This window comes from Phocoena sinus, chromosome 3, assembly GCF_008692025.1.
Source record: "Phocoena sinus isolate mPhoSin1 chromosome 3, mPhoSin1.pri, whole genome shotgun sequence".
In the NCBI taxonomy this organism is placed as follows: Eukaryota; Metazoa; Chordata; class Mammalia; order Artiodactyla; family Phocoenidae; genus Phocoena; species Phocoena sinus.
In genome coordinates this window covers 107,004,089-107,018,038 of record NC_045765.1, presented here as the reverse complement: position 1 = coordinate 107,018,038, position 13,950 = coordinate 107,004,089, and the positions used below count along the sequence as shown (strand labels likewise).

General features: G+C 34.5%; 1 protein-coding gene across 5 annotated transcripts in view; it reads left to right on the top strand.

The window, feature by feature from the left end:
• XRCC4 (X-ray repair cross complementing 4) overlaps window positions 1-13,950 on the top strand; it is a 256,211-nt gene that overhangs the window by 154,808 nt on the left and 87,453 nt on the right. For all 5 annotated transcript variants that reach the window (XM_032627537.1, XM_032627540.1, XM_032627539.1 and 2 more), the window contains one exon: window positions 7,822-7,969. In XM_032627537.1, the coding sequence (XP_032483428.1) occupies window positions 7,822-7,969 (148 nt within the window). The remainder of the gene's footprint in view (window positions 1-7,821; window positions 7,970-13,950) is intronic.

The following is a 13,950-nucleotide window of genomic DNA, read 5'->3' as shown; positions in this document are numbered from 1 at the left end:
TTGACAGAAGTCCATACCTGACTCATGTACAACAATGAAAGCTTTATGTTGGCTCCAAACATTGCATGATGTAGGTCATAGGCAGAGACCCCTTCATAAAGCTGAAAAATTCACCTTCATAAAGGTGAAAGCTGAAAAATTGTGGTTTTGTTTTCTGAAAGCTTATTAACCATTAAAATGACTTTCCAGTGTTTGTTATTTTGATTCATAAAATAATACAAATTGAAGGCTAATGTTGCTCTTTCATAAACTGCTTTTCCCTACTAATATTTTTATTTTCTTAATGTTAACTGGACTGGCAGCAGCAGGCATAGCTAATTGATAGTGTAATATTTTATGTAGATTTAAAATAATATTTTTAAAGTTATTATTAACTCTATTCGTATTTTAGAATTTATGCCTATCAACTAATATTTATTGAGGAATTATTATGTATTAGAGACCATGCTCGTCCGTCTTATACCAACAGTGAATTAGACAAGCTCAGCCCCTGCCTTCATGGAGTTTTATAAATATTAGATAAATTATTAAAAGTATGATGAACTCTACTAAGGATGTTGTGGGGACTTATGAAGGACTACCTATAAAGGTAATTTTACAGTTTCAGTTCAGATATGTTGTTCGAGTTCATTTTGGAACATCCTTAAAACTTAATTTTGAAACCCAGTCTTTTCTTATCAGGTTGCTAAGAGTAAGCTAGTCTTTTAATTTTCTCCTTTGGGAAACCTACTTCAGAGCTGGCTGATACTAACAATTATGCTTTCAAAAGAAATACCCATACAAGAAAAAAAAAAAAAAACACCAAAAACCCGGAATAAGAAATCAAGTTATAATTGGTGTTTCATAATGAAAAAAGAGGAATTAAAGCTTCACAGATTAATTTGGAAAAAATAGTAAAAGGCTGGAAAGTTCTGCCTACCTTAGAACTTTCAAGTCCGTGCCTTTATAATTGCTTGTGTAAGTTATAGTTTTCTTGCAAAAATAGTTGTGTCTTTCTGCCCTTCAATTATACACTTTTTGAGTACATGGTGATGGTGTCTTTGGGATAGTGCCTGACACATAGAAACTACTCAATAAATATTTGTTGAATAAGTGAAAGAATAAATGAATCCTTAAGATTTCAAGAACTGAGTTCATTTGATATTAGAATTCTTAGAAATATATTTTTAAGTGGATTGTTTTGTAAATATGGAACAAAACTTAGTATATTCAACTTACATTTTTTCTGCACTGTGAACACTTCTGAAGCCTGTATTTTATCTTTAGTGGCCCACCCTGCCTCTGACATTGAAAGTATTGGATTTCCAAAGATGACCTTTTGGGTTACCCCAGTGTCAGTAAGTATTTGTCATTAAGTCTGACTCCCATCTGTGCTGGCTAAAAGAGGAGCCTGACTTTTGGAAAAGTGTATGCACATGGATGTGCACGCATACATACACTTTTAAGTGTTTAGTGCGATGTTAATTATCAGTTTATTTGGTGATTGCTAATAATAGGTTAGACCATTGACCTTCCGTGTAAGATGGTCATCAGTTATTCAGGTTAGATTGTGAAAGCTGGGTAGAAACTGATTACAGATTTAGAAAAGGGCTGTTTGATGAGCAGTGAGGGAAAAATAATGTTTGCTTGTTTGGTCAGATTAGAAATTTACTACCTCAAGATAAGTCACTTTAAGATACTGCTTATTGAAGTATGGTGTGACTAACCTTATCTAAGCTTTTTTTGCTTATCTTTATACCTGTCAGTAAGACAAACTACAGAGGCACATTGGTTGGTTATTTTCCTTGGTGAAAGAAAGAGTATGTTTTTTGAAGTTTCAGATTTACTTAGGGTAGTATTTTAAGGTTTGGATTTTGGTTTTTCCCCTCAATATTTTACATCTTTCAAAAGAAAACACAATGACTTATTGATTCTAACACTTAATAAACATTTATGAAATGAATAAAATAGGAAAAAACAGCCACAGCAGACTGGCTGATCTATATTCATAACAGATGATAGTTCTGTGACAGTTGGGTTATTTTGAATTTGGGAAACCATGAATTTATCTTAATTTTTTAAATTTAATTTTTATGTGCCTAAGAAGCTATAGAAGATAGCCTGAAAGTTCTTCAGATTCACCTAAATGAATCTCAGTATACAGGTGTTGAATTATAACGCTATATACCTGAAACTTATATAATAGAAAATAATAATAATAAACATTTAAAATTAAAAAAAAATGAATCTCAGTTTGATCTTTTGTAAGGACACACACATTTTGTTAATAATACTTATTGCTGATATCAAATATTTCTGAAAATATCAAATATTTCTGACAATATCAAATATTTCTGACACTATGATTTTTAAAACAGTTTATATTATCCCATGTAATCATGGTTAATATACATTTTTTCACAGAGGAACTTAGAGATTCTGTAATACATCAAAGATAAATGGCAGAAATAAAGATCCCAAAGCAGGTCTTCTGATTGGATTTTTCCCTATACTTCTTCTGAGGTCCATAAGTAAATAAGTTTTGATTAAAAAAATAAGATACACATTTCAAAATAAGAGTTCAAGTCATCACATTTCTCATGTATAACACTATTGGGTAATACATTAGGAATATAGCAAACTATAAGGCATGGCCTCTAGCTGTTGGATGTTCATAATCTATTTGGGAAATAGGAGATATATATAAAAAGAATAACAATACAAGACAGTATGTGGAAAATGAGTGGTTCAAACTATAAGCCCTATAGAGAAAGGAGAGATTGCTATGGATTGGAACTACTAGGGGTGACTGAAATGGGCTGTGCTGATTGGAAGACATTCAAGACAAGGAAAATAAGGAACAAAAAAGGAAGATGTAGGAAGCCTGGAGCCCTTGGAATAGTTTATATTCTATGGTAGAAGGCTTGTGGGAGGTATGGTCAGAGAGGCAGGTGAGGGTCATATTGTAGGGAGATTTGAATGTAGGACTAGGATCTTAGGACCTTATTTTATAGGTGATGGGGAACCACTCAAAGTTTTTTGTTTGGATATGGCATGTTGTAAATAGCATACATTTTTTTTCTGGTCTAAGGACCTGAAGATCAGAGCCTTCTTCATTCAGTAATTTAAGAGCTAAGGAGCCATTGCCATGAATAACATGTCTCAGGACATTAATTTTTTTGTGTGGGAGGGAGGTGGGTTCAGGGGCTGGAGATAGGTGTATATGTTGGCGGGGGACCAGAAGGAGAATGGTGACAATCTCCATTACAGTTCCATAGACTCTTTGTGTATATGAAGATATGTATATTATGAAGAAGGAAAAAAAATCCATAGATACGAGATAATAAAGAATTCCTAATAAAATTAATTATAAATCTGAAAAATGATTTTTTAAAATATCAATATTTAGGTGTTTAATCATCAGAGACTTAAGTTTACCAGGTAGTCAACTCATGGGGCTTAGGCAGTTTAGCCAACAGTGTCATTTCACTTCAACATTGAGAGCACCCAGGAAGGCCAACACTCTGCCCCTCTCGTGTCTGAACCACTGCTGCCAAACTCCTACAATTCTTCTGTCAGATGAGAAGAAGTGTGGCTTTCTGTGGAGCCTCCTTTTACAATAACAAGGCTTGTGTAAAGATTCCCCATTTTCTAGATGCAGTGAAGCTAATTAGAACTTGAAATTCATCCCACAGCTCTGCCAATCAGTATTTCAGCTATAGTAAGTTAATTGGCAATAGTTTTTTCTTTTCTTTTCCTTTCTTTTCTTTTCTTCTCTTCTCTTTTCTTTTCTTTTTTTAATTTCCTGGAAATGGTGAAAGACACATTGTTATGACAAAGAGACTGATGATAATATTAAAAACTGAGAATTCTGGTTGTGGAATCTCAGAAGAAATCTCCCCTGTCAATATCAGATTCATACTCTTCTGCCTGGATTTGAAAGCTTGCAAATTTATTTAACATGTCTCTCTATCTTCTTTTTCCTTCCTCTCTTTACCTGCTGCCCATACTTAGCCAGTCTCATTTCCTGCATCTTTTTCTCTCATGAACACTCCTCCAAACACGCCACACTCCTTCTCATTACCCTTTGAACATTTGTTATTCTTTCCAACTATATTCAAACTCTTCCTCACAGCTAAAATGAATATGTATTACCTGGTAAACTTAATATGAATTGATTTTTTTCCTTAAAAATGGCATATAAAACTTGAAAGTGAAAACTTTGTCACCATTAAAAATATCTAGGGTTATGAATAATATAGACATTTTGGAAGTTCCATATTTGGCTTTGTGTAGATATAGTTCAGATCTCTTCTTTTGTATATAAAACAGCTTTGCTTGTTTCGAGATCCAGAATCATTGTTCAAGGTATCCAGAGTCAGAATAGACATAAAGTATACAGCCTTGAGACCAAATGGAATGTGAGGACCAAACATCAGCAGAAGTAGTGGATAGAGGTGGGATGGCTTGAAATTTGAGGAACGCTCGAGCTGAGCAATTTAACACGTAGGTACCAGATGTTTGGAGTAGCACCTCATTTTCCTGGTTACTGGCATTGCAGTGTGAAGAGGAAAGGATAGGATGGAATGTTTTCCTTTTTTAAAAGGCTATATAATTATTATCAAAACTTCATGTTAAAGACATATATATTAAGTGAATCTATTACAATATGATTCGCTATTGCATGTATGTAGTAAACTGAAGGGAAAACTGTTTCTCATGGTGCAAACACAAACCAGAAAAGATATATTTGGTTTAACCAGTAATTAAGCTTATATGGTAGTCATTTTTCCTTATGGCAGTGTTACAGAGAGCTACACTGTAACTGTAAAGAGAAAGGAATAAAAATGGTGCAGTAAACTGACGTGAAACTCTTGGTTATATAAAACTCTTAAGTTCTTTGTGGTACATAATGGTAGCCACCAAGAAGTTTAAACTGTAGGAATAATAATAAATTATCAGATTAGGTTTTCCCACATATACAATTATCAGCTAAATATTTACTAACAAGTAAAGACAAAATAATTCATGAACTTGTTCTATAAGCTTGAAGAAGTTCCAGCTGTGTGTCCTTTTAGGTGTTCCAGTCACCCCCTCATATAAAATGTTCACCTTTGACAAATATAAAGATTCCTGAGGTAGGAATGGCAATTTTTCCTGACATCAGGCAGCAGTAATCATCCAGAGTTCACAACTAGACACAGAACTACTTGAAGATTTAGCACAGGGCATCGTCTCTAAGAGTAAACAGACCTCATTGGATTCTTATAGCCTGTTCATAAAATGGTGGGGAGTATCTCTAAAATACTTTAGCCAATTTTTGTATCTTAAATACCTTTAATTTTACTCATGAGAGCTCATATGCAATATTCATCATGCATATTTTCATACCTTGTTTTCACCAATAGATACACATTTTTGTCATTCAGTATACTAATTAGTAAATCATCAGTTATTGAGATGCAAATAAAATAAGTGCCTCTAGTAGCCCCCTCAAGTATATAGACTTTATTATTAGAATCCCAGAAAACTACTCCTGGTCCGTAATTCTTGAGTAGATGCCACACTCTTACTAATACACACCTTTATCACATTGCATTTTAAAGTAAATTCTAGGCATTATAACAAATAATATAACCATTTGATGTATAAAATATCCTGTTGGGTGCCAACGCGTAAGTTGTTATCTGGAGTTTTGAAATGAATGGCAGAACTTTTATGTAACTTTATTTTTTAAAAGTTCACCTTACCTTTTAATTTAAACTTAACATTCTTCCCTCATAAATGTCCAACATGTCATTAAATGCAATCTTTCTCCATTTTACAAGTCTATCTACAGTTGAAGCATCCTCTAACTCTGATAATTTTGCTAGTTTTATTCATAGACAAGATTGTACTTTGTTGATTGCTTATGTGATTGAGTAAACCCCGTGTAAGAGCTGACTGGGTAAGAAATCAGAATTATCTTCCTTACTCACCTCATAGCTTAATAAAAATCAGGGAATCATTCAGCTGGAATACGTTCAGAGAAAAAAACCCTCTTTATTTACCTTTCTCTACTCCCAATACATTTTTAGAGGTTAATAAAATAATGTATAAGAAATCTAATGGAACATACATGTCTTAATAACTTAAGCAGCTTTGGAAAGTAAAATATGCTTTGATGAACATTCAATTAATATTTTATCAATAAGTAATTTGCCTACCAGGCAGAAATATTTTTTAATTGTCATAATGATAAAATATAAAAGCAAAAGCTGTGTGATTTGGGCAAGTTACTTAACCTCTCTAAAGTCTTGGTTTCCTCATAAGTAAAATGAAGTTAGTAAGTACTTCACAAGGTTAAAGATTAATAAGATAATATTTCTAAAACCCATAGCAAAATGTCCAGCACATACATTATCAAAAATGGTAGTTATTTCCAGGAAAAAGAAATCAAAAGAAGAATTTCAAGAGAGTGGTCAGTAGTGTCCAAGTGATGTCAGGTCACTCAGAGAAGCCTGGACTGCACAGAATGAGAACTCAAAACGCAGACTTTTCTTCTAGAATGTGATACATTTGTGCCTGAACAACTACTCACTCTGCAAATTAGCACACTAAAATTAATAGAGCTTATGGGGAAAAAAAAGCTAAGTTTTGGGCAGAGCACTTAAAGTCTATGCAGCTTTGCATTGTTGTTGTTAGTTCTCCAGTTACAATCCTAATCAAAACATTGACTCCATTAAATCTCTAACAACATTTGCACCAAGCGTCACAGTCGGCAACCCTTTGCATCATCATACTTCCTCTTAAACGGAGGAGATAGGAGGTATTGAATGCATTTGATTGCACTAGTTTCATCAAAATTAAACATCTGATTTGAGATACAGAGAGAAATGTCTTCACAGCTCTTCAGGTATAATTGCAGCTTCAGCAGAGAGCTTAACTTTTGAAAAGTATAGGGTTCTTGACTCCACTAAACCAGCCCCTGTTTGTGCTAACGGGATGGACTTGTATAGGATTTTTAGACACTCATCTCCACTTTTTAAGGCCTTTATATATTGCTACGGTTTTCTCTTTAATTGGGGTGAAAGCTTGCCCCTGATCACTTTTAAACATTAACAAGCTGGAAAAAAATCATATGAACCAACAGGACATCCAGAGTCCAAATTATACTGATATTGTTCATGATTTACCAATAGCAAAGGAGCTCTTCTCTTTTACAGAAACATGTGTTATAGAGAATATACTGTGTATTGGATGGAACAATGAATATTCTGAACTCTCCTAAAGCTCTTGGCAATTAAGTTTTTCATAGAGAATAAAGGAATATAAATCAAGCCTGTTTCTGTTGTTGCTTCTGTTTCATGTGTATCAAACATTTTTCAGGGTAATTTAATGGTTTAGCCACATTAGAGACATCTGATAGTATTTTCTTACATTTTTCTTGTGCTTATTCCCTACAGTTGGCTAAAAAGTTTATGAAAATTATCTCTGGATCACTAGAAGTCCCCATTCCTGCTAACAATTACTGTTTTGCTGTCAGTTTGATTCATTATTCCCATAGCAGCATCCCCCCCACCAAACACCTTTTAGAGGTGCCTCTAATTCAGTTTTATCTATGCATTTGAGAAGGTTGTTGCTCAAGATAGGCAAAGACCATTTTGATCAAGTTGTTCCGTGTGTACAATATATTTCAGATTTTATATTGGTATTAAAGTATTATATACTATCTAACTAGCTCACTTCACCAAATCTGAATAAATAAAAAAAATAATTTTGCTATATTTCAATGTTGATACTGTGCTCAAAAATTATATGCATAATTTTGTTGGGTCACATTTATATGTGATTTTATTTTAGCTACTGTAAGAAGAGATGATTCCATTATTTCAAGTCCTGATGTCACTGATATTGCACCAACTAGAAAGAAGAGGCAGCGGATGCAAAAAAATCTTGGAACAGAGCCTAAAATGGCTTCTCAGGAGCATCGGCTTCAAGAAAAGGAAAAGTAAGTCATTTTATTCTTTGTCAAATAGTGAGATGACATTTAAAAATCTAATATATAATCTTAAAATTATATTTTTATTTCTGAATTTACTTACAGCTATTTTTAAGAACAAAAATTATGATTTTGGAAATTGTGAAATGTTTGAATCAATTTATTTTCTCTGGTTTTTGGTTAATTCCTATTAATATTTAAAGTGGAAGTGCTAAAAATATAAGTAAATTTTTTTTCTTGTGGTTTTTATGGATTAATTAGAAATGGCATGTAGGATACTAAAAACATTAGAATCCAGCTTGTGTTCAGTAAAGAACTTCGATCGAATTTACTGCTTTAAAGAGACTCATAGAACATTCAGCTTAGCCACTTGATTTGATTATGCTTGGTATCTTTTCAAGTAAAATGTCTCTTTGTAGTAATCTATTTATTTCTATTAAATTTTGGAATTATAAACTGTATTTTCACTGTTTTTCACTTTTTGCTTCAGACTGCCCTCCTTCAGTATACATCCCAATTTAGTTGTCATATGTTGAGGTGTTGGGATAACTAACATTTCATTGCAGTAAAACAGTCTGCATTTATACGGAATATTATCAGTTGAATCCAAAATGTATGTACAAATCATTTGTACGTGTGTGTGATATATATATATATATATATATATATATATATATATACACCCTAAGATTTTATTTCTTTTTCTCTAAACTTTTCATTAATTTAGCAAATGGTAGTTGAACAATAGCCTTGTGACAGATGATATTACAGACCACTGGTATTCAAAGTATGGAATGAGGATCTGAGGGTTCCCAAGGCCCTTTGTGATGATCCACAGGGTCATCCCTTCTTCAGTTCCATAGCTGTGTGAGGCCAGATTTTCTTCATATATTTTAATTAAAAGAATAGGTCATATCTGTTTGAGTACAGAAGCTAATGAGAATCTAACTGTTTTCATTCAAGACAGCCATCAACAGATTTGCAAACCATTGACCTCACAAGATTTTTTGTTTGGGAAATATAATGATTTTTGTAAAGAATATGTTATTCATGTTATCATATACTCGGTTTATTATTATTTTTTAATCATTTAATACATATTTTAAGTTTTTTCTCAGTTTTTATTTTGAACATGGCAAATACAGTCCACATGAATAAAAGTTCTTGAGGTCCTCAAGAACTTTTGAAAGTGTAAAGGGATCCTGAGAGCAAGAAGTTTTAGGATTCTGTTATAGACAGTGAGGATGCCAAGACAGGCACAATCCATGCATTCAGGAAACTGAACCTGATAGGAGGGAGTTTTCAAGTTTCTTGCATAAAAGTTTGCATTGTACAGTTAATACTGGCATTGTTTTGTTGTCTGTTTATCATTGGGTTTTGAGTTTATAGTTGCATTACCATGGCTTATTAGCCATTATATCCCATTAAATTTAGCTAGGAAGCCTGACTTCATTACTTGTTTTCAATTCTAAGCATATGCTGGATTTCAAACATTTCTGTCAGTCGCTCACAATGGTATTTCCTCTGTATCTCCTGCAGTAGCCTCTCAGTAGAATTTACATTCATTGTATGACTACCACATGATTTCACATTGTCTAAGGAAATGCCCAGTAGTTACTGTTGTTTGTTGAGAACAAAATAATTGTAGCTATGGCTTTCCCTCATTCATTCATTCATGTATCATTCTTTTAACATATGTTTACATGCTGAGCAAACTTGACACAGTCCCTGATGTCATAAAGCTTAGTCTATGTGAGAGAAGACAAACATTACTCATACGATTACATAGATATGAGGAGTACAGTAGTGGAGTAGAGAGCAGAGATTTAGGCAGAGGAAACAGCCTGTAAACATGTGCTGAGGTGGACTGTGTGAGGGTGATGGCAGTGGAGGGAGCAAGGAAGGGAAGGATTGCGATGAGGCTGAAGGCTGCTCAGAGGCCAGTCCAATCTGGGCTGTGTGACTCTTGTTAAAAATGCAGCCTTTTCTCATGTATATGATAGCATTTCTGGTTCTCACATCGCAGAGGACTTTTCTTCTTGTTTTCCCTACCTTTTGATATTGCTTTTTGACTCTTCTTAAGGGTTATCAAAATATTAGATTGACTAGAAATCTCTGATATTTTAGTCATTATTGTGTCTTCTTAGATATAGTCATTTAAAATTATCTAAAGCTATCGTCCTTCCTTTCTTTTTCATTTTTTAATTCTGCTTTCAAACTGCTGAATGTTATACAGTTTTGGATTCCCAGTAGTAAAACTTTCATTCTTTTGAAATACAGGAAACTAGAAAATTGAAAACATACTGAAACTTATGTAGAGTACTCACAAGGATAATAGCCTAAATTGGCATGTGTTAGCAGTCCTGGGGTGCAGAACTGTACTGACATTTTGCCTTTTTCTTTTTTTTTTCGGCAAATATAAGTTTTTTTCAGGAATATTTTTAGATCTTTGATGATCTCCTGCTTTTAGTAAGGCTCTGAAATCCTTGAATCTGGTATCTATTGATAAATATTCATTAAAAATTTCAGTGTGACCAATCCACACAATATGATTATACTGGGGGAACCCTCATCCTGTCTGTCAACTAGCATCAACACTAAGAGTTATTATTCAACATAACCATGTACTATACATTCCTTGCTATTTACTATCTTACATTACTTGAAATTATGATTTGTAGAGTTGTTTGGTATGTCCTTTTAATTCTGCATATTAAACAAAATGAACCAGCTGACAAAGACTACAGAAACTGTGAACTCATTTTCATCCTTATATACTTTATTAATATCATCAAGTAAAATTCTCAGTGTAAACAATGTAAAATCACTTTCTATAAATATATAATGGCATGGACTTCCCTGGTGGCGCAGTGGTTAAGAATCCGCCTGCCAGGGCTTCCCTGGTGGCGCAGTGGTTGAGGGGACACGGGTTCGTGCCCCGGTCCGGGAAGATCCCACATGCCGTGGAGCGGCTAGGCCCATGAGCCAGGGTCGCTGAGCCTGCGCGTCCGGAGCCTGTGCTCCGCAACGGGAGAGGCCACAACAGTGAGAGGCCCGCGTACCGCAAAAAAAAAAAAAAAAATTGAAAAAAAAAAAGAATCCACCGGCCAATGCAGGGGACACAGGTTCGAGCCCTGGTCCGGAAAGATCCCACGTGCTGTGGAGCAGCTAAGCCTGAGCGCCACAACTACTGAGCCCATGTGCCACAACTACTGAAGCCCATGTGCCTAGAGCCCATGCTCTGCAGCAAGAGAAGCCACTGCAGTGAGGAGCCTGTGCACCGCAACGAAGAGTAGTCCCTGCTGTGCAACTAGAGAAATCCCATGCGCAGCAATGAAGACCCAATGCAGCCAAAAATAAATAAATAAATAAAAGTAAATTAAAAAAAAAAAAAAAATATATATATATACAATGACACAATATGTATTTAAATTAAATAACACTATATTTGGGCTTTATTAGACCCCCAGCTTAAATTTTTAATGCTTTATCATATAACGTAATAATTGAGGAAGAATTTTCATTTCAATTTTTTAAATTTAAGAGCTCTTATTAATTCTTTCAACATCCTCAGAAAGCTAATATAATAAAAGTCTATTAATACCATATTGTTGGTATGACATGAAATCATTATGGTTAGGTAGACTAGTTGGATTATTTTAACAAAATGATTAATCCAGTCATTATTCACTTATTTGTCTAAATTGAATCAATGTCCCAGTCTGTTGAAATTAGCAACCAGTTAACAAAGTCAGCCAATAAACAAAATGCTCAGTTTAAGTGATTTAATCAATACTTTAATGTCTGTTACTTCTTCAACTATTTCAGCTCATTTCTCCCCACCTGCAAATTCTGCTTTACCTTCTTTTGGCTGTTCTGTTTCTCATTTCTGTAGATTTTCTTTATCAAAAGCAAACTACTTTTTTAAGAGATACTGAAATTTGTATCTGAACAAGGGACGTATAAATGAAAACTTTCTCTTAGAATCAAGGTTCCAGACCCTGGGAGAGGTGGCCAAGAAGAGAGCCAAACCCAAGTTACAACCAAATCATGTTTGTACTGGAGACCAAGACAAGGAGCCAAACACAGGGCTACACCATGCAGACCTAGTTACCAAAACCGGGATATGAAGTTCTTATTGGAGCAGGAACAAGGGTTATCGCAAATCTCAAGCAACTCTAACTTAATTCTGAGCTCCTCCTTAAATGACTCTTGACTAGAAAAAGCATTAGCTTCTGTGGTCAAAAGAGCTGCTAAATATATAGGTGGAACAAAATGCCTCTAGCTCCGAGATTTGAATAGGGGGGGCAAGAAAGCTCAGACGTTTATTGAAGTTAAATGATATTGAGTACAGAATTTATTCTTTATGATAACATTCACAGACTGCATTCTACAGAATTATATAAAAGGAGATCTTAATAGGTACCCCACAGAGGATTTCATATTCAGATAAGTTTAGAAATTGCAATTTCTAAATTCAATTGGAATTTCTAAACTTATTTGAATATGAAACCCTCTGTGGGATACCTATTAGGATCTCCTTTTACATAATTCTGTAGAATGCAGTCTGTGAATGAGAAGGAAATCCAAAAAAGAGGGAATATATGTATACGTGTAGCTGATTCACTTTGCTGTACAGTATAAACTAACACAATATTGTAAAGCAACTATACTCCAATAAAAAATAAATAAAACTAAATTTCCCTCTCAAAAAAAAAAGAAAAAAATTGCTGCATACCACAGCTACCACGCTCCCTTATGCTCCAACCCCTAAAACTTGGAGATTTATATGTTAAAGGATCTAAAAAAATCCATAGTAAATAATTCATTTGACTTGTTTAATCATTTTTCAAAAGTACTCAAGCATAGCACTGTCATGCAGTCTGCTTTCCTCCCTCCCAAAAAGGGATTAGTGACAGTCCAAGGGATAGCATTCTTTAGGGCCATAGTTTGGGATACGAACTCTCAAAATTCTCAAACATTAGTGATTTTAAGTATATAAGATCCTTTCAACCATAATTATAGAGTTTTAGGCATTAAATGTATCTCAAGAACAAAATGTTAGTTTGTATATAGGACCTTCCTCCCCACCTCCCCATCTCCCCACAATACTACTGCTTAGAAAACCTCCTACTTTTCCAACCAGCTGCCCTTCTGGGAGCAGCAGGGTCATTTTCTAAGAGAATTCTGGTGATCGGAACACATTCGTACAGCCCTAAAAGAAGGAGTTCAACATCATCTCAGGTACAGGATAAAATCATTAAAATAGTTTGGGCCAGAAGTACAAAAAGATACTTGTATAGTCTTTAGACACTTTTATGTAGTCTTTCTTTCTGCAGGGTAGCAAGTAAAAATATATAGGTTCACATATCTCGTGTGAGGCACACAGACATGATTTAGTCTTCTTTGTGATGGATGTCTTCTGAAAACACAGAGTTCTAACACATTGTTCCAAACAACCTTAAAAAATAATATCAAATTATAACTTTTCACAGATGTTGCTTCTTGAACTGTAAGGAAGACGTTTTAACTCTGTGTTCTGAATCAACCTTTAAATGGTCCCATTAAGTAGTTGTGTAGCTGCAATATTTTAGATGAGTGTTAGGTTGTAAATCAACACGTGAATCTGCACGCACATGTGGACTCACTCACCCCTACGTTAAGTTCACGATTTAATTAGCCAAGGTTGCACAATCTTATCATAGTCCATGTGGCTACACAGAGCAGGAAAAGGTGCAGCACATCTTAGCACAGTATTTCTTCACCTCCTTGGAGTGGGGTGAGGTACTACACAGCCACCACTGATACAATTTGTTTAAGATATAATCTTCCTCGACTCAGAAAAGCTCAGTCTTTCCTTTTTATTCTAGAAGCTTACAGCATCATCCTGGATGAAATTGCACAATCCATGCACTTTTGTTTAGAGGAATAATTATACACATCAGGCTCTCCTGGCTCTGCACCAAAGTTCTCTGTCTATCAGAGCTTTC